A 25,624-nucleotide genomic window follows, 5' to 3' on the forward strand; every position below is an offset into this window, starting at 1 on the left:
CTTGAAAATGAGTCATGGATATCAGCTTATTTTATTTACTTTATCAAGTCGAGATACACAGTACCATCCATCCTTTTAGAAAACAACACATGAGGCACTTGTAACAGAAACAAACTGAAGTTTTCAGTGTTCCTGATAATCCAGAAACAGTGTTGATGTTGGCTGTGTGGAGTAAATACGCAACAAACTATTAGACATCTAAACAGAAACGCAGTGAAAGATACTGAAAGTAACCAAAACTGGGGATTCGATGAATCTTTTAAAAACCTTTGGCTTGTTCAACATTTCTGGACACAGGCAGCCTTTTACTTGATCAAAATCAGAAATACTTCTTTAATCCTGCAGGAATGTTTGAGAAAAAGAACTGTGATAGTCCTCAAAATGGATGATAACACTATGTTGAGATATGAGATGCAGAGGGGGACTGAGTCTTAGTTTTCAGTGGGTAAAGGATGTAGCCCATGGAATTAAGACATACCCTTAAACACCTTCTTTAACTTGCCTGAGACTCCACGTGAAGTCACAGGCGACGATTCAACACTCCCAAATCACGCGCTAACACACCTTCATTACTCTTCTTTATTTTCCCTTTAGCATAAATCCCTTTCAAACTTGAATTAATGTTCCCAGTAAGGTTTCAAATGACAGCTTGGATTGGTCAGACTGGTTCTTTCAGGCTGTGGTTCTATCTGAGGTCAAACCTGCTTTGCTGGAGGTTTACATTTTAAACAGCTTGGTCCTACAGTACCATGAAATAACAGTCATTTAGTCTGTCGACTTCTTTGTAAACAACTCTTTGGGTTTTTTGGTCTTTTAAAAAACTGGAGATTGACGTGAGGAAGATTCTCTTTTCCTATTCACTCAAGAAATCATCATCCAGGTTGACGTCTGTGGTGTCGATGTCTTCCAGGTCGAAATTGTCCAGATCCAGATCATCCAGGGCCTGCAGGCAGAAAAAAAAGCGGGATGTAAATAAAAAGCAATAAATGCCACATTAAATCTCCCAGTATATATGATTCCATAATGAAGCCGATATTTATTTCTGCTTTAAGATTAAAATCACAGCTCACATCATCGACCATCTCGTCCTCGAGGTCCTCTGCCGGCTCCTCAGCTCCCTCAGGACCCGCCTTCTCTTCCTTCTTCTCTGCAGGAGCTGCTGCTGGAGTTAAAACCTCTGGCTCAGCCTGCAGAGGAACAACAGGCTCCTTGAGCGTGACTAGGAGTGCTGTGTCGTCTTCCTTTTCTGGTTCCTGTGCTGAGACTGGCATCATTACTGGCATTGTGTCTTGGAGAAGGTTCTGTAGTGGATCAAGAGACAAATCTGGAAGCGTTTGGACCTGGACGGGCGGATCCAGGTCTGAACTGTCAGTGAAGTCAAAGCTGATGAGCTCATCTGTAGCGACAGCTGATGGTTGTGTTTCTGAAACAGGTTCCTCTGTTACTGGAGTCTCCTCTGCTGCTATATCTATGAGGGTTGGTTCTTCTGTGGTGTTGATTTCCGTCTCTTCATCCACAGGCTTGTCTGCTTCTAGTCTGTCTGTACCCTCTATGAGACCAGTGCTCACCAGGAGGTCCTCTGTTGCAATGATTTCTGTTGTTGCCGCTGTCTTATTTTCTGTTTCTTCTGTAGCTAACACGGTTTCTGTTGTTGTCTCAATGATAGATGTTTCTGAAACACAGACATCAGCTGCTGCAGAAACTTCCTGAACATCCTTCTCAACTAATGATCCCACATCCACAAGACTGGATTGTACCATCTCTGGCTCTTTGGGGGCGATGGACTCCAGTATGTCTTCCTCTACAGGGACAGACGCCTCCTCTAATGCAGCGATGGTGTCCTCTTCAGGGGACACAGATTCTGCTTGTTTTGCTTCAATATGCTCCTCTGTTACAGTGACAGGTAGAGAGGACTCTGCTGCAGGGATGGATTCTTCTGTTGCTAAAACAAGATCAACACTCTCTTGTTTTACTGGAATATCAATTATTGGTTCTTCCACTTCTGCTGGTTCTTCTGGAGCGTCCTCTGTTTCCACCACAGTCTCAGTAGAAGTCACCTCTGCTGTTTCTGGAGCTGAAGCTTCTGTCACCGCTGCTACTGTTGCAGATATCACCTCTGTGACTGCTGCTGTTGTTGCAGGTATCTCCTCTGTCACTGGAGCGACCATGACGCTTTCATCCACGTTGGCCGCTGCGTCCTGTAGAGAGAGAAGAGTGGATTCGAATTCTGTTAAAACCTCCCCTGAGAAGTTTTTTTTAATCGGTTATGAAACAGACTCAAAGGAAAACTGATCCCTCAATATGACCTCCAAAGAAAACATCAGACACAAGAGTGATTCATTCTGTTATTATTACTGCCTGAGACTGCAGCCATGGAGGGGGTTAGTGTGAGATGAAGTAAGTATGCTGATAACAGTCTTTTATGCATGATCTTCTGCAAAAACATTCTCACTGAGTGACACATTTCACAGTTAACTCTTTACTTGGTTTAATTCTTTGTTTTATATAAGCTGCATTTTTTACATTTTTAATTATTCCCTATCATAAATGTGTTATAACTACTAAATTCTTATAGAAGTTAAGCCCAGATTCCTCCAGAGTAAGCCTTTTAGAACTAAGTTCCTTCATTTATGACTACACAGCACTTCAGTGAACAGAGCGACATCGTCCTTCAACACCAGATACAGGTTTGGTTCTCACCTCTAGTACAGGGATCTCTCCTTTGGGCACATATTTTGCAGATTCCTCCAGAACATTACGATCCTCATTCGGCTGGAGAATACAGAGAGAGAGGACACATGACATCTTAAACTGACACATTTTACAATATACGCAGCATAGAAGCTAAAGGCTTTTTTCAACCGAAGGAACTTTACCCCAGAACTAGGGAGTTCACCCCAGAACTATATGCGTTTTGACCGGTGGACCCAGGGTCTAAATTTAGTTCAGGGGTAGATAATCTCCCCCCTAAAAAGCCCCTGCTAGGTGGGTAGTACTTTTCAAAGGTCCTGGGGCTTTCAGGGGGGGCAGGGCCTGCAATACTGAACATTTTTCATTGGCCCGCCGTCCACAATAACATCACACACATCTGTGATTCACTTGATTTCTTTCTTTAATTTGTTCTATCTTTTTCGGTTGTGTGTGTATACTTTTCAAAAGAAGAAGCTGTGATTCTCTTGATTTAGCAGCTTGTAACAGTAGTCTTCTCTCAGCCCACCGTGAATGCGTCTCTCCCAGTGTTACGGTTTTAAAAGTGACCCTGTAAACTTGAGACATTCAGCTGAACGTGTCAGTGTTTGTGGAGCTTACACAGCTGTTGAAACACAGAGGGAGTTCCTGGGAATGCAAACTAGTTTAGTTTTTATTAAGATTTCAAAATATCCTCATCAGATATTTAATGATCGTCTAAAGACGTTTATGAGGGACACATCAGGCTGAGAGTCTCCAGTTAACAGGGTCGCTGTTTAAACCAAAACAGAGATCTCTGCCACGGCCTTTGAGTTAAAAGGATTTTAAAGCCGTGTTGAAACGTCTTTGCTACTCGCGCTTATCTCCTCTCACGTGTTGATTCAGTGAATCCATCTGTGATGAAATATAGCACCATCTAAAACAAGCGCCAGCCGAGTCTCTTCATGCTAACAGGCTAACTGTTGTGTTGCTCATAATGATACCTGCCTGTCCGTCTGCTTCTATGGTGTCATCTGTGATGAATTGCATTCGTCTTTGTTTTACTGCCCTCTACTGGTCTGGTGGTGTAGTGCATTTAGTTATTTTTTTCCTGCATACGTCACTGGCCTGATCTGCACAATCTACCCGGGACTTCAGCCCGCAGTCGAGACGCAGACAACACTGGGGGCACAGGAACCTTTAAGTTACGGGTAAAGTAGTTCTGGGGGCTAAAAGACCCCAGAACTCTTGGTGGAAATACACCTTAACACTTAAATCTCTTCTGGGGTTACAACAGATGTAGAGTCCAGTTCCTCTGACTTCCACTGACCATGATGAGCGGGTATTCTGCAGCAGGCCTGACCCCGACATGAGTCTCCTTCAGGTACTGCTCAGCCAGCAGGGCTTGCTGGAGGCCTGGGAACAGGTTGCTGTACTGGATGGGGTCAGCCAGAGCATCTGCTGCCTTCTGGTTCACCTTGGACAGACTCTCCTTCCACAGCTTCACCACCCTGCAGGGGGGGAGGAGTATACAGCAAATGAAGTGATGCTTAATGTAAATATAAACACGTATACTTAAAGCAGCTTGACAACTTGAAATAACATCCTTCTGTTTCAGAGTTTGTGTCAGACTTTGAATCCAGAACACAGGAGTACAACATTGAGCATTTGCTGTGCAATAAAATCAACCTCACCTTGTCACATGGCTGGGCAGATATGTTCGTGCCAAAAATGCAGCTTCTGGCAGCCGGTCTGTTTTGATGAGCAGCTCGAGGCATTTTTCCAATCTATGCAGGAAGAAAAAACAAACCTGATGACAAACAAACCCTTTCACACTTAAATCAGAGCTTGGTATCAAACTTGTATTAGTTCCCCTTGTCAATTTTCTCTCTCACCTTCCCTGCATGAAGTAGGTGAGGAAGGCCACGTTGGTCTTCCCGTCCTTCTCTGCCCCCTCAGCCAGTTTTCCCACCATGTTGGCGTTGCCCGAGGCGGTGGCCAACAGCAATAATCCCCCGTAATCCTGAGCTTGGTGCAGACACTCCTGGGCAAGGCTAAACTGGCACTTTGTCGTGGCCAGCTCTGCCAACTGCTTCCATTTCTGCTCCGACTGAAGCCCCAACGTGTCACGGTGCCAGAGAGACAGGAGAGAGGATTATCACAGGAAGATACCCTCAACTATACACTGAAGCAGTCTGGGAGGCCAGGACTCTAAATCAACATAGAAGACTTTAATAGTTAAAATGACATAATCCAGAAAAAATATGGACAAGTATATCCTCATGATACAAAGCAAAACAAGATACAAAAGACTGCCTTTAGTTTTTAGCTTTTTGTGTGTTGTGGGAAGTGAACCAGACTTTTTTTGATTAGATGTTGCAGACTACCTAAATTCTAACCGTTAGGTATACACTACCAGTCAAAAGTTTGGACACACCTTCTCATTTAATGGTTTTTATTTATTTGAATTGTTTTCAACATTGTAGATTAATACTGAAGACATCAAAACTATGAAATAATCTGGTTCTTCCATAATCTGGATTACAACAGTAGTCAAATAGGGCTATCCATTGTGTACTAACCCTACCTCTGAACAACACAACTGATGGTCTCAAACACATTAAGAAGGCAAGTCATTCTACAAATGAACTCTTGACAAGGCTCATGTTAATTAGAAACCATTCCAGGAGACCATTCATGAAGCAGACTGAGAGAATGCTAGGAGTGTGCAAAGCTGTCATGAAGGAAAAAGGGAGCTACTTTACAGAATCACTTTTTTGTTAATTCAATAATTCCATATAGGTTCTTTCGTAGTTTTGCTGTCTTCAGTATTAATCTACAGTGTTTCAAATAATTAAAATAATTAAAAATGTTGAATGAGAAGGTGTTTCCAAACTTTTGACTGGTAGTGTATGTCCAGAGTCTCTTTACTGATGGAGTCAGAACTGTTCAGCCTAATAACCAGCTCACTCAAAGTCTCCTTTTTTCCCTCTTCTACCATAGAGAATGTTTGAAACTACTTTCTTTACGATGCCTGAACCTCCTTGTTAATATCAAGCATCCCATAATGGGCCGTATTTATAATTTTGTATGAAAATGTTATTATTACATTGTTGCATTAACAGGATTTCAACTGCCACTTTAAAGTGACTTTGAAGAAGTACTGTCTCAATAATAATCTCTGTCCTCCTTTAAAGAACCTTAAGACAAAAAAAGCTTTCTGACATTTTGATGTCATTATTATATTCTAGCCGTTTTGGTTGAAATTGGCTTAAATTAAGTCTTAGATGTTTTAACCTGATTCCACATTTTTAAACCGATTTCATCCCCTAAATCTCAGTTCGTGCTCACTGGGAACAAAACAAACAACGTAGTAAACACTGGCTCAAACACAACAGAACAAACATAAAAGTGACTTCAGTTTCTGGACTGTCTTCAAACATGTTAGACTGTTTACCTTTTTGCTAATGGCTCGGTGTGTTTTGGGTCTCATGAGACTGGCATTTGTGATTTTGAGTGAAGTATCGGATTGCTTCGAATCGATTGCCAAGAAATCTGATACAGTCTTCAGATTGAATAATCACTACACTAATGCTCTTAAGCATTTATCTTGCACCATGACAAGATCAAACTCTCAATGTTTGATTTATGACCAAGAATCTGTGTCTTTGCTGCTAATTAGCACATCTGAGCATGTTGAGGATAACAGTTTCGCATCCAGACTGCAGAAGCTTTGAAGCATGATGACGATAAGTGTAGTGGATACACAGAAAGTTGGTATGTAGTGGGTATTTGGGGGATAGCTTTCGTCTTGTTGTTGTGTGTATCTGCGTGTGTTCTGACCTCTGCCTCCAAGGCCAGCTGGTAGGCTATCTTGACCTCTCCCAGCTGCAGCGCCAGCTCAAACTTGTGTTCTGGGTCGGTGGAGACAGCCAGTGCCTGCTGTTTGAAGCCCTGCACAACACAAGGAAACACAACAAGGAGTTCAAAAAACTTTTCTTCTGTATGCTACCTTTTCATCTGCATCTGTAGGAAAAGTGTCCAACAGTGGAAGACGTGACATATGAAAGAATCTTATTATAAAAGGGACATGGTAAAAGAGACTGCGTGAGAAGCAAAACCAATCTCATGATGCATACAATTCTAAAAAGAATTTCGCCCAGAGGTTTTTCTCCATCTGGCTGCCTGATGTTTGGTAAATTATGCATCCACCCAAATCCAGAATTCAGTCAGTTCATGCAGACAGAAAAGCACAGAGCTGCAGAAAAGTTGCAAAACAAACATACTTGTTTCTCCAAAAAGTGAGCAACCCTGATCCTCTGCTCCTTGGGGATTGTGGGTAGAACCTTATCGGCTGTGTTGAAGTCCCTCCTCATGACAGCCGTCTGGTATTCCAGCACTGAAAGCAGCAGGGAGTAGCTGATGACGTTCAGCTCCTTGTCTCCAAGGTAGAGACGATCGTCTTTAGGGATGTAGCCGAGCAGATACATTGTCCTACGCGTGAGAAAGAACAACTGTGAGGCACTTCCATGAGAATCTCCAATTAAAAAAAATAAATAGCAAGAGGTGCAGAGTAGATCTACTGCCACCAAGCATGCAAAAGACACGCTGTAATGCTGATGATGGCATACACATTAGTTTTGATCTGCTGCCATTCTTTATGAATAAGCCAAAACAGATTTACTGTTACATCTTTGTGTATTTAGACGTATAGAAGTATTGTACCTGTCAAGGTGAGCTATGGTGATGATCTCTCCCCCAACATAGTAGTTAAGTCTGTTAAGAGAGCTAGTGAAGATGAAGCAGTCTCCCACCCACACTCCTGTTTTCACCACCTCTGAGACCTCGCCTTGCACCTGTGAGCAGCAAGGGACGAGAAAGACGGATAAGTGTTTGAATTGAAAGCTGAATTAATACATTTTCTTCTGATTTCTTTAATATGTTTTTCTGTTAGGAAATAAACCACCCCAGGCTTCTTACCTCAAAGGCGTCCTCTATCCCGTCCTCTGTGATCTGTTCCTTGGACTCCTGTGCTGCTGCCACTTTCTCAGGGAGGTAGCGCAACACGAAGAAAGACTCGCTTGTAGCGATACAACAAAGCTCCCCTGAGTCAGACCAGAAGATCTAAAGACAAGGAGAGGGTGTGTATTTAAAAAAAGGCTACATCAAACTGCTCGAGATGTAAGAGCTATATATATATATGACTAACGTGTTTAGGTTGGATCTCGATGCGTCGGACTAGTTCAGAACTTTCCCAGTCGTAGAAGGCCAGGCCGCTGTTTGACCTCACTCCCAGCAGGAATCCGCCAAAGATATCTGTGTGGCAGCAAGATCAGAGACATTACACAAAGACATGCACACATTTACATACTGCATGCACACAAACACATGTCTGATATGTTAAACCAGTGGAAGGTATGATGCAGAATGGACGTTTTCACATGGTGAAGCAGCGATTAGTCATTATGCACCACATATCTGAAACAAACTCCCTGAAAGCTGTAGGTCCCCTGCAACTCTCACCTCTTTTAAATCAAAGACTAAGACCTTTTTATTTGCCACTGCCTTCCTATCTTAGCTCATTTTAACTCGCTTTAAATGCAAATTTTAAATGTATTATTTCATATATTTCTAATTGTCCTTTTCTTTTGTATGTTTTATTATATTTGTGATTTTAATTGTGCTCTTTTATGCTTGTCTGAATGTTTCCAATGCTTTTAATGATTCAATGTAAAGCACATTGAGTTGCCCTTGTGTATGAAAAGTGCTATACAAATAAAGCTGCCTTTCCTTGACTTGTTTTTCACATCAAGGGATTTGATGAGGCATTTTATTAATTTGCGCATAAAAAGAACAATATAAGAAATAATAAGAAGCATTGCAAAAGGAGAGAAAAACACAAACTAGTATTACTTGAAATAAAAAAAACGTGGAAAGATATTTAAAAAATACTGAAAATAATTTATGTTTAAAAGAAAAGAGCGGTGCAGTTTGTGCAGCAATGTGCAAATATTGAGCGTGCAATGTGCAGAGTTACGACATGACATGAAAAGAATACAGCGTGCCCAATCACAAAACAAGAAATTAATCTCACTCTCAGCTCCAAAGTCAGGTTTAAAAGCCTTCTTCTCTTTGAAGTTCTTGAATATTTTCACCATGTTGTTGCCTTCCCTGGTGCTGTACCTGTGAAGATCATGGAGACAGTTACTTATGATGTAAGTGCATGAAGTCAAGGTTTAAGTTTATTCCTCTTATATACAGTTTACAGCTGTAACTAGCTGAGGAACGTTTGAAATGGAAGCTAACATACAGTATATGCTTCTTGATTGAAAGGTAGCTTATAAATATGAATTATGATAAAAACTAAAATTAGGCTTGATATAACTTAATCTTAAACTCTACTGTCCCACAGAGGAAATGTATTAGCAAAAACAAATCAAAAGTAGAACACTAGGAGAACACAGGCATATATTGTGCAAAGCTGATCTGATCTTCTTCTGACTGTGGAGTCATGTTTAGCATACACATATTAAGGTGGCACCAATCCACACACTCAATTCTCCATAAGTGAATGAGTAAGGTTCCAAAGACTCTTTTAAAAGTCTGAGCACGTACTGTGAGGAGTCGTGAGCCCAGACAAACTCTTGAGCCGAGCCGAAGCTCTTGTTCCTGAGGGCCATGGCGGTGTAGATGATATACTCCCCGTCTCCACACACCACTACAAATCTGAAAGACAAATACAAAGACAAAGAGTAAATAATAATAAAACATCTACTGAATTTAAAATGACTTATTAAGCTGCACAAGACTCAGCAGACATGGAAGAAGATATCACCCATCTTTGCTCCTGGCAATTTAACTTTTGGCTAGACCTAATTTAATCTCAACAACTAGAAACGTTCTAAAAGGTAGAACACAGGAAATATACCTCATAAAATCACTGATATACTTTCAACAGGAGCATCTATATCAGCTGTTTTTTATCCATACTTTGCTATAGGATGCTTAAAATGTTCTTTATGTGTAAGGTCTTGATTTTCACATCACTCCTGTTTCCACCTCCAGCACATGTTCTCACCTCCCGTTGGGGCTGTGTTCGATGGTCTGAGGGTAGATCTCACAGCTGCCCATGTCTTTGATACCCAGCGAGAGCCTCTCCCCGTCCCTGATCTCAGCGTCTCCCATAGCCTTCAGGTTGGCCTGCTGCACCTCGGAGTGGCGCGCCCACATGACCTTCCCGCTGGAGTCCATGGACATGGCTGGCTCCTCCCGACCCAGCTGAGAGAGAGAGGAGGAGGAAAGAGGAAGGGGAGGTGAAAGAAAGGAAAAGGGAGAACAAAATTTAGCTAGGTTAGAAAACTCAGTGCTTAAAACATGATGTGAAAATTGCAGAACTTAAATATCAGCAGCACTGTGGTGGTCGAGGAAGGGGAAGAGGGAGCGCAAGTCTGACAGACGGATGGGGGCAGCGTCTGCAGTGATGCAGATGCTGTACTGGTCTGTTGTGGTGAAGAGAGAGCTGAGCCAGAAGGCAAAGCTCTCGATTTACCAGTCAATCTACGTTCCAACCCTCACCTATGGTCACGAGCTGTGGGTAGTGACCGAAAGAACAAGATCGCAAATACAAGCGGCCAAATTGAGCTTTCTCTGCAGGGCGTCTGGTCTCAGCCTTAGAGAGAGGGTCAGGAGCTCAGACATCCGGGAGAGGCTCAAAGTAGAGCCGCTGCTCCTCCGCATTGAGAGGAGCCAGATGAGGTGGTTCGGGCATGTCTGTCTGGGAGGAGGCCACTGGGAAGGCCCAGGACACGCTGGCGAGATATATCTCTCAGCTGGCCTGGGAACGCCTCGGTATCCTCCCAGAAGAGCTGGTGGAAGTGGCCGGGGAGAGGAGTGTCTGGGCTTCCCTGCTGAGACCGCTGCCCCCCGCGACCCGGACCGGGATAAGCGGAGGAAGATGGATGGATGGATGGATGGATGAATGGACTTAGGTGGATAAATCTCACAACAGCACATACCTTGATGATGATGCTGCCTTCATCATAGCCCAAAGCCACACTGTTGGATCCTGGCTGGCCACAGATACACCACACTCTCTCCATGCCATAGTTCAGTGTGTTCTCCAGTCGGTAGGTGTTGGAGTGCCACACTCTGACTGTGCCTATGGAAACAAAAAGAGATCAAATTTAACAGTGTTGCACAATTAGAATTATTATTAAACTAGTGTTATTATATTTAAACAAGAAGCTGCTGTGGCTTTAGTCTTCAGTTTTATTGTGTTATATCAAATACACGACCTACCGTCTTCAGAGCCTGTGAGGATGATCGGTAGCGCTGGGTGGAAACGGACACAGGTCACATTCTGAGCGTGACCCTCCAGAGTCTGAACACACGTTTTGTTCTGAAAGATACAAGAGATCCATAACTTGACACCTCTGAAAACACTGTCAAATAATTAGTGTCTAAACTGCTTGTTTTATTAATGTCACACTTAGAGTATTCATATAGAGGTAATATGCTCATGCTGTAAGAATCAAGTTGTATTTCTCCTGCTGACACAATATTTATCTATTTGAAAAAGTCACGAGTATTGTGTAAGACTGGCGGTTTGCATGCTATACCTTATAATCAGGTTGTTACCAATTAAAGGCTCTGGAGCTGATCAAAAAGATGATTTTCACTTTGTTACCTGATAGTCCCAGATCTTGACCAGGCGGTCGTCGGCTCCTGATATGAGGTACGGTTTATCTCCTCCGCTGTAGTAATCAATACAGTTCACCCCCTTCTCGTGGCCCTCCAGAGTGAAGTTGGGGGTCTTGGAGCCCAGCTGCCACACCTGCAACAGACAGGAAGTAGAAAAGTTTAAAAGTTTATGAATTCATAAAATACACAATAAGGACACTCTGAAAAGCTTTATCAATGCTACTGTAGCCTTGTTTTGTGAATTGAATTTGTAATGTTAGCAAATGAGGCCTTGAAATAATTCAAAGCTTCAACCACAGCAGTGTTATTTGTAGTGCAAGACAAAAATGACTACATTTCCCATGAAACCCTTTGAGTGTAATTAGTGTTTTTCACACTGACCTTCTTTCAAACTGGAACAACATCACCTTATTATGCTGTTACCCTGAAGCAACCATCTTTAGTGTGCTTTTAAAAATAATATATATATATATATATGTGTGTGTGTGTGTGTGTGTGTGAGTGTACCTTTATGGTTCGATCCAGAGAAGCACTGGCAAACTGGTTGTTGTCCTTGGGGTTGATGACGATCTCCATGACGTAGTGAGTATGTCCCTCAAAGACCTGACTACACGACCACTTCCTCTCCCAGTCCCACAGCTTGATCAACATGTCATCTGAGAAAACACACACACACATCAACACACGCTTTTATCAGAATGAATAGAACATTTCAGATACCACCCTTCATGTAAATAGAGTGTGTTTGCTCTTCCCTACCACTGCTGGTGAGGATGTAAGGCTGTGTAGGGTGCACAGCTATACAGCGGATGTAGTCGGAGTGCGCCTCGAACATGTGGACGCGCTCCAGTGTGTTGTAATTGAACACACGGATCAGCATGTCATCCTGGGGACGGATAAAAAGAACGACAGGTTCTTCAGTTCACCACCTCCAAAGAGTGAGCACACACACACTCATCCGATTTTCAGATTTCTTATGTTTGTAGAAATGAAACATGGAAAACAGCAGCTCGACTTTATGGGAGAGTTTGAGCTCACCATCATTTGTAGCATGTCAGAAGAAAGAGCTGCTAAGTGAATTTAAAACTAGCAATTAAGACATTAAACTAAATGGAAACACTTCACTGAGGTAACAAAAGAAGAGGATAGATGGTACATTTATGTTATCAGGCTTCTTTTGCAGTGGAGTTGCCCCCCAATGGACATAAAGAATGCAGATTAATGACACCCCTGTATCGGCTACAATAGTGAGACTAAGAGGCTGCACCCAAACCTAATTTCTATTCTTAACAAACCTAAATCCAGTCCTAATGACATGCTCACTTTGTCTATTTACTGACTTTAGATACAAGGAGAAAAACTCCAAAAGAGATCACGTCCAGGGGTGCTGTTGGCCTAGCGGTCTTAGCGTGCGCCTCATAGAGAGGCTACAGTCCTTGTCACAGTGGTTGCAAGTGTCACAGGTTCAACTCCTGGCCTCTACCATTCTCTGCATGTCTTCCCCCTTTCTCTACTCCCAACATTTTATCTCCCTCTCCAGCTTTCCTATCCAATAAAAGGAAAAAAAATCCCCAAAACATAACTTAAAAAAGAGTTCAGGTCCTGAAAAGAAAGCTGACATGACTTATGACTGAGATCCATTAGAGTGAGAGTCCTTACCGCTCCAGTGATGACCCAGTGCTTCCTGGCGACAAACTTGGCCACTCTGACGGGGAGGTCGCACAGCTCAAAGGTTTTCACCATCGTCTAAAAACACAGGATTCAAACCAGATTCATATCAAACAAACTCAGCTTGCATAAGGTTACCAGAAATATTCAGTGATTGCCTTTGAAGGGGAAATAAGTGAGTCTTTAGAGGAATATTTACCTGTGACTCGTGGTTCCAGACCACCACAGTGCCGCTGTACAGACTGACCACCATCCATGGCTCGGTGGGGTGCAGATCCACACTCTTCACCCGGTCTGAGCGTGCTGTGAGCTTCCGCTTGATGTCCAGCCGCAGAGGCTGAAATAAAGATGAATAGAAAGAGAGCTCATCATCATAAAGATATGAATCAGCAGGTCATCAATCACATCCCTCAGTAGTACCAGATTCTATCTGATAGATTATACCAACACTTCTTAAGACACATTTGATACATTAGTATCAGTGCTTCAATCACTTTGATTCAGATACAGTAACATTTTTCAAACTCGGGTTATTTTCTGTAGTTTTCACTATTTTGGAGGAAGTTCGGGAGGGGGTGTGTCTGTTGATACTACCCATTCCACATTTCATATGCATGCCTGCTCCAGAATGACTTTCAATTCAAATCAAGCCTGTGAGCAGCTCTGGCCTTCTGATGAATCTACTTTCAGAGTAAGGTATGCAGGTTAACAAGTGTTTAAAGGAACAATGTCATTAATGTGTCATGTTTATGAATGACTTGTCTCCTTTAGTGGAAGCTTACATTCCACACATCTTAACATATGTGCTCAATTGTGTTGTTGTGCACAATATGTTTGCACGCACGACATTTAGACTGCGGTATGTTTTGACTGAACTTTCAACACTCAGGTGTAAGTTTACAGAAAGTTACAGCACAGTGCGTGCCACTATATGACGCATCAAAACACGTATAAACACAGTTAATGTTCAGTATTCCGTTTGTTTGTTCAGCCTACCATGTTTTAACGTCAGAAAGACCTTCTGCAGTGATGTTTAGGAAAGAGACCGGCCTCCCTGTTGGCCTCGTCGAGCTTCTCTCGTGCAGCACAGTTGAGAAAGTTTTGTGAGGAAGTGCGTGGCAGTATTTACAAAGCACTTCCGGTGTAAATGTTCACAATAAAAGTAGAAGTGACACTACAACACTAAATAGGGCCCACTCAAAAAGGCCCCCAAAGGGTAAAAATAACACATTTAGTACCACTGCTGTACTATTTACTTTAATACTACAACTACCACTTCTACTAACGCTACTAGCAAGACAAAAACTACAACACATTTCACAATGTCATTTAGCAGACGCTTTTATCCAAAGCGACGTACATACGAGAACATACCCAAGTGCAATAGATTGTAATTTAGTCCATTACATAATGTTTTACTTAATTAATTTACGTATTTAAATAGTACTTCTATACTTTGCATTGTACAGATGTATTTTTATTTAGAATTTTTAGATTAATTTTTTAGGATTCTATATTTGTTGTCCTAACTGTCATGTCTTTAAGCCGCGTCAAATTCCTTGTGTGTGCCAGCTTACTTGGCAATAAAGCTTTCTTTATTCCTGATTCTACTTTTGCTCATTATAACTGTCCGTATTATAATTATTGTTATCAAAGCGTCCATTTATTTTATTTGGAGAAGGCCAATAAAAGCATGTTTGCAAGTATTTTGTGTGTCCCTCACTCACTCCTCCACATGAGCTCAACACAATCATTAACAATATAATTTAGAATCACACAACAGACTCTTTCTTCAACGGTTCAAACATAAAAATGAATTTCCATGATACAAAGTAGTAGTTCAAAGCTAAGCATGGAGGCAACAAAGTTGTGGAGAAAAAATAATTCTGATTTTATTTTACTTCCAAGCACGGTTTGCTGCTTATTGAACTGTTTCATAAACACAGTATAACACTCAAGGACATCGACCTCCAAAAACCAAAATTCTGAACTCTTATTTTGAAACTCAAAGTCAGTCATTTCCGGTTAAACTCTCTCTGTCGCCGTCTAACTTGACGCGGTTTCTTTTGGCGACGTGGATCCTGCAGCGCTTCCTGTGGGAGCAGCTCGAGATCCGGCAGAGTTGCAGAACATGTTGTACCTGCTGAGTCTCCTGCTACACTGTAAGAAACGCAGATTAAACATGGACGTATCACCGAGTTTAACTTTCAGATTTTATTCCTACTGATCCCACAAACTGTAAATGACCGTTAATAAACGATTTAATTAACACGGACTTCAGTGTCATGTTAATTAATCAAATTGTTAATTTTGAAGATTGGGCTTTATAGATTTTTGCTTGACATTTTTTGCAGTGGACCGTTTTTCTTTGCAAAATAATGTCAAGCATTAATTAATAGAATCAGAATCAGAAATACAGTATATATTATTACACAGTATGCTCTTATCCACAGTATGTAAGAATTCAAAATGTAACAAGAAAGAAGGAATAAAATAAGATATAAATACGAATAAAATAAAACTAAAGAGAAAATAAAATAATGTAAAGTAAAATAAATAAAATGAATCAAATCAAAATACAATACAATTAATTAATTAATTAATTAATTAAAATAAAATATGAAAAAAATAAATAATAGTAAAGTATATACAGAAGCGCAGAGTTGTTATAATTAGCTTTGTATAAAAGGTTATGAATTAAGGTTATATATATATAAGGATGTTAATAGTTCATTGTCTAGACAAATCCGCACATTAAATTGCTTTCAAATTTACATTTATGTATGCCTTTAACTCATGCACTTTACACTTCCTCTTGAAATCTCAAAAAAAAAATCTCTACCAATTACATTTGAAGAGTTCATTAGCAAAAACAGATACATCACTTTTAAAAAATTTCAGAAACGTTTCAAAAAACATATTTTTTCTATTAGCCTACTAGCTTTGGCTTTAGGTATATCAAATGAAGTTGGGTGGCTTTGACTGAGTCAAAATGACTACTAATTAGAGGTATCTTAAAAATTTAACTTTATTAAAAATCTATATTAAAAAGAAATATGCTTTTTGAAAATTGATATAAACAGAGTTATCTGTTTTTGCAAATGAACTCTTCATTTAGTTCAGGATATGAGGGTTCAGAGTGAAGGGAAATGTTGTTTCGTGCATTATGTGTTATCATGCCACACTAATGGATTATTATACAGAGGTAAATTAGCTGTGCGAGCAATAACTGTTTAAAAATAGGTGCACGCAATATGGGAAAAAACTCTCTTTCAGTGTGCACATGTTACAGGAAAAACAAAACAGCACAGTGGTGTTAAATCATTTTATTACAGGTCTTCACAGAAACGTTATAAATAGACAGCAGTACACAAGAGACAGTTTTGTGCAGGTGATGTTGGTTCCAGTCTTACTGGGACTTCTTAAATACTTGATGGCAGACTTTGTCGAGCACAGTGATTTCCTGAAAGAGAAGACACACACCTTTAGACTGCAAGTCCAACGTGATGCAACAGATGTCTCATTGAGTTACATAATTGGAAACAGCTTACATCTACAGGATTAGATTAAGCTTCATTATCATTTTTATTGTTGAGGCAAATCTGTCTGATCTAATCAGGGGTTTGTACAGATTTCATCATGTGAGCAACGAGAGAACGTATTTGTTCTTTTAATCTCTGTGTTGTTTAATTATGTTGTTTCACGTAACCACTTCCAAAGGTTTGAATAAGCAAGCTTCTGCAGCAGCTCAGATCACACAGGGACATTTCATTTCCTGGTAAAGATGCCCATACGTGAATGACTTTGCCTCATGACCCAGCCTGTGTGTCACACTCTCTCTCACCAGGTGGAGCATGTCTCCCTCGATCCACTGTTTCCAGCCGCGGTTCGCTTTCTCCCCCTTCTGCACACACACCAGCTTGTCTCCTTCCCAGACGACGAGTGTCTAAAATCAACAGAAAGAAAAGCAATATGGTTATTAATAATCAAGATGACCATCCAGACACTGAGAGGATTTTTCGTTACTAATTTTAATGAAAAAAACAAAACACCCACCATGACTTTTCGGTTGTCCAGTGCCTTTGTCTGCTCCTCAAACTCCTCCCCTATGTTGAAGTTGACCTCATAGTTTCTGAAGGTGCTCAGAGTTTTCGTCTCAAACTTGTCTCCGTTCTGGGAGATAACCTTGGTCTGATGCAGGTGGTTTGCGATCTTTCTGGTGGCAAAGTCAATGTCTGCAAGCACAAGAAATCATGGGCCATGTTGGTGTTGGCGTTAGAGTCAGTCAATTTAGCAGGAGCTTTATACTGCTGCTGCAAAAAAGAAAGTTCCTGCCCTGGTTTGGTGTCAAGTTTGACTTTTACAGAGAGAATCCCTATGTGTGCAGACATACCAAAGCACACATCCACAGACACACATGACACCACAGGACACTTATTATGATTCCTCTCCAACTGGGGATTCTGACAGTCTCATTTACCCTTTAAAAATGACCTTGCTTCCAGTCAGAATTGCCCTAAATGAGTTTCTCCTCCCCGTTCAGCGCCGGGCCTCTGCCAAAGAGAACCACCCACCCCCGACCGTTTAGATTTTCATATCCCATTTGCCTTAAAGTGAAAATTCAATTTCTTTCCATCACTCTTACAGATGAGCCCCCTATATTTACCCATCTAAATAATATTTTTGACCCATTTCCATAAGGACGTCATTTTCCTCTCCGCTCGATGGAAATGAGGTGGAGGCATTCAGGATTTCCTGGATTTACTGTGAGCCGAGTGTGCCGGGCTTGTTTTATGAATTTCAGATTGAGTCGTGAATAATGAAAGTGTTTCTGGGGCCTGATCAATGATGCGCCCAAAGGAGGAGAGCTCAGCACTGGGCTCCCTCTCTTTCCCTCCCTCTCTCTCTTTCTCTCTTTTTCTTTTTCTCCTTCTTTTTTAAGTGACTAGCTGGCCTGCTGCCTGGTCCAGGAATGGAATCCGTCTTCCTCTCTCGTGGATGAGCAGGATGAAAATGCAAAAAGGACTTAATCAATATTTATCTGGCATGGTAACAGACGACAGACGCTCACAGAGTGGAGGTTAACTTGGCCTGACAGCAGCTCAATGAGGAAATGAAGCAGTGCCACAGCGTTCCTCTCTTTCTTCTCATTCTCTCCCATTCTTTTTGCCACACTCATCCCAGATTTCCTTCTCAGACCTTGCCTTCCTACTTGGCTGCATCTCTAAATGCAACCCCTTAATTGACTCCTGTTTTCGCTGAGAGTTACAAGCCGTGCTCCTTCTCTCTATGTGCTCATGCATGACACCAGGTAGTAAGAGGAGAACTCACCGAGAGCCTTCATGACCTCCTCGAAGTTGTCGTTGCTCACCATCTCCCAGCGTCCATTGTAATCTGCAGGCATTTTTTTATCTTGGTGTGTGAGTGGAGGCTTGAGTTCCCCTTAAGGTTTGTTTGTTACAGTGAGAGAGATAGTTCAAGTGCTCAGCCCCTTTATATGCACTCTGTACACTGTGTGTGTGTGTGTGTGTGAGAGAGAGAGAGAGAGAGAGAGAGAGAGAGAGAGAGAGAGAGAGAGAGAGAAGGGGGGGAGGGAGAGAGAGAGAGAGAGACGGGAGGGAGAGAGAGAGAGAGAGAGAAGGCTTGTGTGTGTGCCAAAGGACAGGGTCCGTCTGATAATTCCCTCAGGACAGTGCATGAGATATAAAGTTCAGATTTACAGTACACTGTGCATTGTGCACACGCCTTCACCCTTAATGTTAGTGTAGTTTAGTGTTACAGTATTTTCATTATATAATAAGATAAGATAAGAGATAAGATAAGATACTCATGGATACTCAAATTCATGGAGTTACAGCAGCAAACAAGAAGGTGTACAGAACAAAAATTTAACAAGAATATATATAGAAGAAAATGTCCATCAGAGACGACAGCTTGGCCGTAATTCTGCTGTCAGCCACCACCTCCACAGGGTCCATAATAACATCATATGAACCTGCAGGAGCGTGCACATGCTTCTGTGTCAGTGCTTTAAGTGTACACACAATGGTTTGGAAGCACTTAAGATCCTGTTGCATTTTTTCAGTTGCCATTTCCTGAAAGCACGCCAGCTTCAGCTCTTAACCATTGTAATGGAGTGGACAGGAGGGAGGAAGGAGGATAGAGGGGAGAGGGAACTGAGAACAGAGGTTAGTGCTATCCCTGTGCAGAGTTCCTTCAGAGTCTCTTGTGGCCTTGTTGCACTTGACAGCTTGCTCTCTGTTTTGTGTCGAGGAACAAAGTTCAGAGGAGATTTTGTTGACTCAAATACAACTCCACAACAGTATTTACTGGACCATAGAAACTGTTTTTTTTTTTTTTTGCAGAATCATCCCTCTGGATTCTTGACTTTGATTGAACGTATACGCCTGGAGCCACTTTATCAGAAAGACAGCGAGCATGTGTGAAATTTTAAGATGAAGACTCTTAATTTGTGTGTTAAATGTCCCAGCTGCTGAGTCTGAGTTCACAAAAACTGCTGGCTGTTAAGTATCTTACCTCAGGACTACATCTGAAGTAAAATTGATCTTAAATTCCTCCGAAAATCCTTATCTGTTCTTCATCTCTGACATCGACAGATCTCTCTTAACAGCAGCTGTAATCAATACAGCTTGCTCTCTGGATCTCTGTCAGAGAAGCAGAAGTGCTTACAAAATGCTGTGGTCATGATAAGGTTGCGTAACTGTAGCAAATCAGAGATCTCTCTCTGTCGCTGACACCAGTTTGATCTCATGCTGATGAGGTTTTATCTGAAGGGTCAAAGGTCAAAGAGAGGCAGCGTTTATCAAGGTTTATCGTGGCTGATAAAACACTTAAATCTTCAGCTGCACTTATCTCTCACCTGAGATCAAGGTGTCTTACTGTAATCTGTACTTAAGTGACCTCATATTTTATGTGTGAAAGTATTGTCTGTGCTCAGTGTGCTGCAAATTCTGAATATATGATAAATCAACAGCTGCAACAGTTGATGCATTTTGAAGGGTAGAGCTAAATTGAAGATGCAGGCATGTATATTTTCAGTCCTGCAATAGAAAAACTGTCAGCAGGTGATGTGAAAAGAATCACAGCAGTGTGTAGTACAACCCCTCACAGAATGATCATCCAGTGTTGCGGCCAAGAGAATTGAAGCCAACACGGAAGTGGGGGGGGGGGATTTTTTCATAACGCAGCAATTTTGAAGATATTAAGATTACAAGTTTTCCATAATGAGAGGCACAGCTGACTTTATTGACAGGCTGGAACATTGTAGCTGTTGGCTAGGAGGCTCAGAGCCCGCCTCTTTAAATCACACTAGCTCGACAGAAGTTATGTTGGCTGCTTTCGAAACCGCCTGCTATACTAGCAGTACGTACTGATTTGGCCAAAATTCAGTATGTGAAAAAGAACAAAATCTGTAGTATGCCAAAACTACCCGGATGTCGTACTGATTCCCACAATGCAGAGCGCTCGTTTCGCTTTTTCTGTTTTCTTCTTTTTTGACGGGGGGAACTCAGTTTTTAGGTGCTGTGAAAATGATTAAATTCCATATAAACCACTTCCTAGTTTTTTAAATCATAAGTGATGCTAAAGAAGCAGTTTCACAATCAGCTTGACCTTTGTTTACTTCTGCTTTCCGAAACCAGAAATCCAGTGACATCTGGCTCAGCGTACTGCAACACAGATGAAACAGAACAGTCAGACTACAGACTCAATTCAAACGCAGTATGTCGTATAGGCAGTACCTACTGTCTACTACATTAGTAGGTAGCATGTAGCAAGCTGTTTCGAAAACAGCCGTTGAGTTCAGCATGTCCAATATGGCTGCCGCCGCCGCCGCCTGGCTTCAAAACAGTGCTTCAGAAACAGATTGGTGACGTCACGGATACTACGTCCATTATTACACAGTCTATGCCTTCAGCTCATTGTTTCTCTCATGTGGTTATTTGATTACCATGTGTTGCTCTCCCAGCAGCAGCAGGCAGTTCTGTTTGTGTAAAAGCTCTGATAAATCAACTCTACAATGCCGGCTTAAAAAACAACAGCAGCCAGACAAAGTTAGCAAAAGGCTGATATTGACATAAGTGAGCATTAGACAAAGAGACAGGTCATTCAGAATCTGGACATAAACAGAAAGAAGAGTAAAGATTAGAGTTCAGTCTCTCTATTGCATTCATGCATTCATTGATTTACTCATTAATTCCGCATTGATTCACATCACTCTGTTCCTCTGTTTCTTCCTTTCTATCTCCACCTGATCATAGACGTTCACTATTTCAAGTTTTCACCAGCCATAATCTCTATCAACCAAACATCCTGCTGCTGCAAGACTTCAGATCTGTTCTCCTCACTGCTCTGTCAAGTTGCTATTTTAGTGTGGACTCCTTATCAACAGTGTCTGGGTTTAGCTGTTTGGATACCTACCCCACATCAGATCCTACATCCTTCCTTCACCACAAAGGCGTGTGAATGTGCCAGGGATTTTTTGGCTCCATGAAAAAATATCACGGGGGCTTCCCACTTCACAAAAGTTTTTAAGGCCCCTATCAGTCATGAGCCCACAGGATAGTCCTAATTTTTCTAACCTGTTCACCACTATCATCAGTGTCCAGACTCCATTGGGGGTTGTCCTAACCTGCTGTCAGCCTCACTACCTATTTGAAGGTATGAAGATTTCATGACAGGGTCTAATCTAAAAAGACACCACACATTTAACATCCTTACAAAAACTTAAAAAACAAACTATTGTTCCATATTCAGTGCCATGAGTGATGCATTACCGAATAACAAATGACTGTACACAATCAGATACATGCAGTGCACGGATAATCCATCAGGTGAGTAATTCATGCAATATGGGGAAAAAAATTCTAGTTTTGAAAATACTTTGGGAAAAATTTGAAGGAAACTCAAAGTTTAATTTGCTAAAATTTTTATTTTCATAGGTTTTAGTTTTTTTCAAAAGGAATAAACTTTGAGCATCACATTTGCACCAAAATGCCTGATGTATCAAATATGATACAAATTAAAACTCATATATGAAAATTGCTATTTAATTTCTTTTTTTAAATTATTTGTCAGAAGGTCCAATACACACTCCATTTTCAAAGAATTAGAAGACCTCTTTGTCTATAGGGGGCGCCAAAATCAATACAAACCAAAAGTTACTCACAGGAGCTTTAAAAAGCAAAACCTGAGTAACTAATGACTTTTATAAAGCAGTAACTTGGTTAATAGCAATGTTACTTCTTGATAGCACAAACAATTAACTTAAACTAACTACTAATCTTTTGTTACTTGCCAAACTTTGCGCATGATTGAGTCTCTCCTGAGTGAAATGCAAGAATTGATCTGGTCTGCTTGATGTGTACCTATAAGTGTTACTTTTAATGGTTCTTTATAAACTGATGGAACCATGTCTTTGCAGTTTAAATGAAAAAAAATCAATTCATCTTTCTATGCCGTCGAGGAATACTATGTTATCTCTGTCACCTGTCTCTTGATTTAGATATGTATTAATTAAGCTAATGTCCAAATACACTTGACCCAAAATCAAAAGTATAAATGGTTAAAGCACCAAACAAACATCTTTAAACCCTGAATGCTTTGACCAGCTACACCCGAGCTCAGCTTGAGGCTTGAATGCACATTTAGTCCGTCTCGCCACACAGGGGCGATGTTGCTGCACAAACGTAGGACTCTGAGATCCTCATGAAAAGAGATAGCAATACTCAGTGCTTTGCAGGAAGTAGTACCACATGTTATATTGTGATCAAAGTTAAGTTGACACGAAGCCATCTGGGAACTGAGGGGCCAGCTTGGTGGAAATCTGTTCACCAACATTTGTTACTTTTCTCAGGTGAATTGAAAGGATTTGTAAGATGAAAGGAGAGGTTAAGAGAGAGGTGGTAACTGGTTTAAAGGAGGCATCAAGATGAAGAAGATTTGGATTTAAAACAGCACTTTAATTATTCAAAAAAAGTAATACTAAAAGTAGAAGGGAGTGTACCCACTTGCATGCACACTTACAGAATCTGGTAAACATATGCAAATGCAATTAGATACGTTTTAATAATGCATGACAGCAGATTCATTTTTAATTCTGCCTAATTCACACCTAATGGCACTTCCTGCGCAACCTTGCAGGCATAAACAATAACACACACACACACACACACATACACACACACACACACACACACACACACACACACACACACACACACACACACACACACACACACACACACACACACACACACACACACACACACACGCCTAGTCTAATCAGACGTCTGTGTGCTGAATGTGTTTCTGCGACTCAGCCCTTCCGGTGTTTTTACTGTGTGTGTATCACAACAGTAAATGTGTACATCTGCAGCATCTCATTTTAAGCGTGCATCACATACAGCCGTCGACAGGCTGAGAAGTAATCCTGCGCTTCGATTTCCTTTCGACTCTTCATTCCTCCCTCTGAGAGTTGAGTTTTTTCATCCCTACATCTCAGCCTGATCTTTCAACAATAAGCTGCTGTGCATTGTGCTTTCATGCTGTGTCACTCTCCCAAACACACTTTCAATATCCTGTTTGATTCAATTCAATTTGCTTCATTAGTGTGCCATTCAAAGCAGCACATTACAAAGACTTTACATCCCCCTGCAGCTCCCCCTGCACTCCCCACCCCCCTCATCTCTCCCATCTCGTCCTCCCTGTTGTTTTAAGACATCAAAGGTACGATTAATCACAGTCCTCGGAGGACATAAATGACTGAGAGAAGTCTGCTCCTTTCATGAAACCCTCGTCATGGATTTCAGCAGAGAGCAGATATATTTGTCATACGTTTTCATCCCACCCATGGACTCTAATAGTGCAGCCTCTTGCTGTGTGCTTTGATGTCCCAAAGAGACTTGAAAAGGCCCCAGTGTTGCCACACAATTGAATGATTTTTGCTTTTATCCTCCTTATGGAAGCCTTTCTAGGGGAAAAAAGCAGCTCAGCTCGGTGCTACATGCGTCAGTACAAGATGAAGAGTAGCCATGTTGGAGGAAATTGCACTTACACAGGGATGTCATGCCTACACACAGCTGGAAAATTCTGTCTCTCCTTAGTTCTATACAGACGGAGGACCAAGGGTAGATGAGATTGGAGCTTTTTTCTGGTTTCAGTTCATTCACCTGGAGTATCCACTTTGGAAAGCAGAGAACAATCTGTAGTTTGAACAGCCTTGACGCTAACACATGAGGTCCATTCAGGTGATACAGACATACACAGCGCCATGTACCTGTGGAGGCAAACTCCATGTCAAGGTCACCCTGTGTGTATGTGCATGATGCTTACTACAAACATCCAGGTGGAGAAAAGAATGGGTGTCCTGTGCATTTGTATCCTGTCATGAATGAATGCATGCTCTGAGTGCGCTTGCCTGTAGTTGTTTGTCCATTTATACATACTAAGTGCCTCGCAGAGCCTGACCATCATCACTCTCCCACACACCTGCTTTGATCTGACCTATACCAGCCCGGCACCCGAGCCTTTCTCCCCACCACTTCCAGGGAGCATAAATCAAATCCCATGTTCCGCCTCTGCGTGTGTCACCCTGTCCCCTGAGGGGAAATCCCTGCAATCCTGACCTCCACGAATCCATGCGATACTTCCCCACCCATCCACCAGGAGAAAGTAGCATCTAGATAATGACACGAAGAGAGCACAATCACTCTTCACTTTTTTTCCCCCCAAGAAGTTTGAGCTGGAAAAACAGAGAGAGGGAAAGGAGGGGATGACAATGCTAAATATTTCATGTTTTCCTCTTGGTAATTCCTCACGGTCGAAATGAGACCTCGTTTTCAGCAGAAACATGAGCAACTATGGGACTGATTGCTGGAGCTTGGGAAGCTCTGTGTTTCTCTCTATCTTTTGCTTCTCTGCTCTGAAATTGGCTTGGATGGTGATGTATAATGCATGGGGCTTCCTATGTGGAGCTGGAAAGGGCTGTGGGTCCTGAGGGATCAGCCCAGGAAAGGGTGTCCAAATTCACATTCAGTGTAGGGCTGAGCGCCTCAAAGAGAGGAGACGGAGGGAAAAAAACAACTTTGCCCTGCGCTCACTCTTGTGTTTTTGTGTTAGTGCTGCACGATGCTGTTATTCTCCTGTAAGGTAGAGGTATTCTTGTTTTCTTATAAAGCAGAGACAGAGATATTGTGCAGAACAGAAGGCAGATTTCTCCTGCTCTATCCTTGTTTATTTATTAAGTGGACCATTATGTCCTCTATTGTGTACATGTGTACATAAACACTGCGTTTCTGTTGGTTTGATATATTTATTTTTCAAAGGTTACAGTCTCACCATCACTCCTCTGATGTTTTTGTCTGCTGCATTTTTTGGTCTGTTTTGAGGTGAAGCCGAGGCTTCAGTGGATATTTAAGTCACAAGCTTTGTGTGTGTCAGGATTTATTCCCTCCCTGTGTCTGTATCTGCTGCACTTGTCACATTTGCTTTTCTAAATACACCAACTTTTCCACCTCAGCCAACTGTGAAATTTCAACTTTTCTTTTTGAATCTGCACTCAAGTTTTTTG

At 41.6% G+C, this 25,624-nt stretch overlaps 2 protein-coding genes across 3 annotated transcripts; both read right to left on the minus strand.

Moving 5' to 3' along the window:
• Nucleotides 1-12: 12 nt before the first annotated feature.
• On the minus strand, nt 13-14,165 carry LOC117825919 (coatomer subunit beta'-like). 2 transcript variants are annotated; one of them, XM_034701911.1, is made up of 23 exons: nt 14,032-14,165; nt 13,235-13,372; nt 13,027-13,113; nt 12,127-12,253; nt 11,875-12,023; nt 11,354-11,500; nt 10,966-11,065; nt 10,683-10,825; nt 9,746-9,945; nt 9,283-9,393; nt 8,762-8,850; nt 7,877-7,983; nt 7,648-7,791; nt 7,393-7,523; nt 6,954-7,161; nt 6,511-6,621; nt 4,563-4,777; nt 4,362-4,454; nt 3,998-4,178; nt 2,701-2,772; nt 2,075-2,198; nt 1,071-1,978; nt 13-943 (listed from the first exon to the last, which is right to left on the minus strand). In XM_034701911.1, the coding sequence occupies exons 1-23, from the start codon at nt 14,032-14,034 to the stop codon at nt 854-856; spliced, it is 3,678 nt and encodes a 1,225-aa protein (XP_034557802.1). In that variant the 5' UTR covers nt 14,035-14,165; the 3' UTR covers nt 13-853. The 2 variants fall into 2 exon arrangements, with proteins under 2 accessions (XP_034557802.1, XP_034557801.1); XM_034701910.1 differs by having other exon boundaries at nt 1,071-2,198.
• A 2,181-nt stretch (nt 14,166-16,346) lies between these two features.
• On the minus strand, nt 16,347-18,527 carry LOC117825373 (retinol-binding protein 2-like). Its single transcript, XM_034701184.1, has 4 exons — nt 18,367-18,527; nt 17,092-17,270; nt 16,880-16,981; nt 16,347-16,498 (listed from the first exon to the last, which is right to left on the minus strand). Exons 1-4 carry the CDS (start codon nt 18,437-18,439, stop codon nt 16,445-16,447), a joined length of 408 nt encoding a protein of 135 aa, XP_034557075.1. The 5' UTR covers nt 18,440-18,527; the 3' UTR covers nt 16,347-16,444.
• Nucleotides 18,528-25,624: the final 7,097 nt, after the last annotated feature.

This window comes from Notolabrus celidotus, chromosome 14, assembly GCF_009762535.1.
Source record: "Notolabrus celidotus isolate fNotCel1 chromosome 14, fNotCel1.pri, whole genome shotgun sequence".
Taxonomy (NCBI): Eukaryota; Metazoa; Chordata; class Actinopteri; order Labriformes; family Labridae; genus Notolabrus; species Notolabrus celidotus.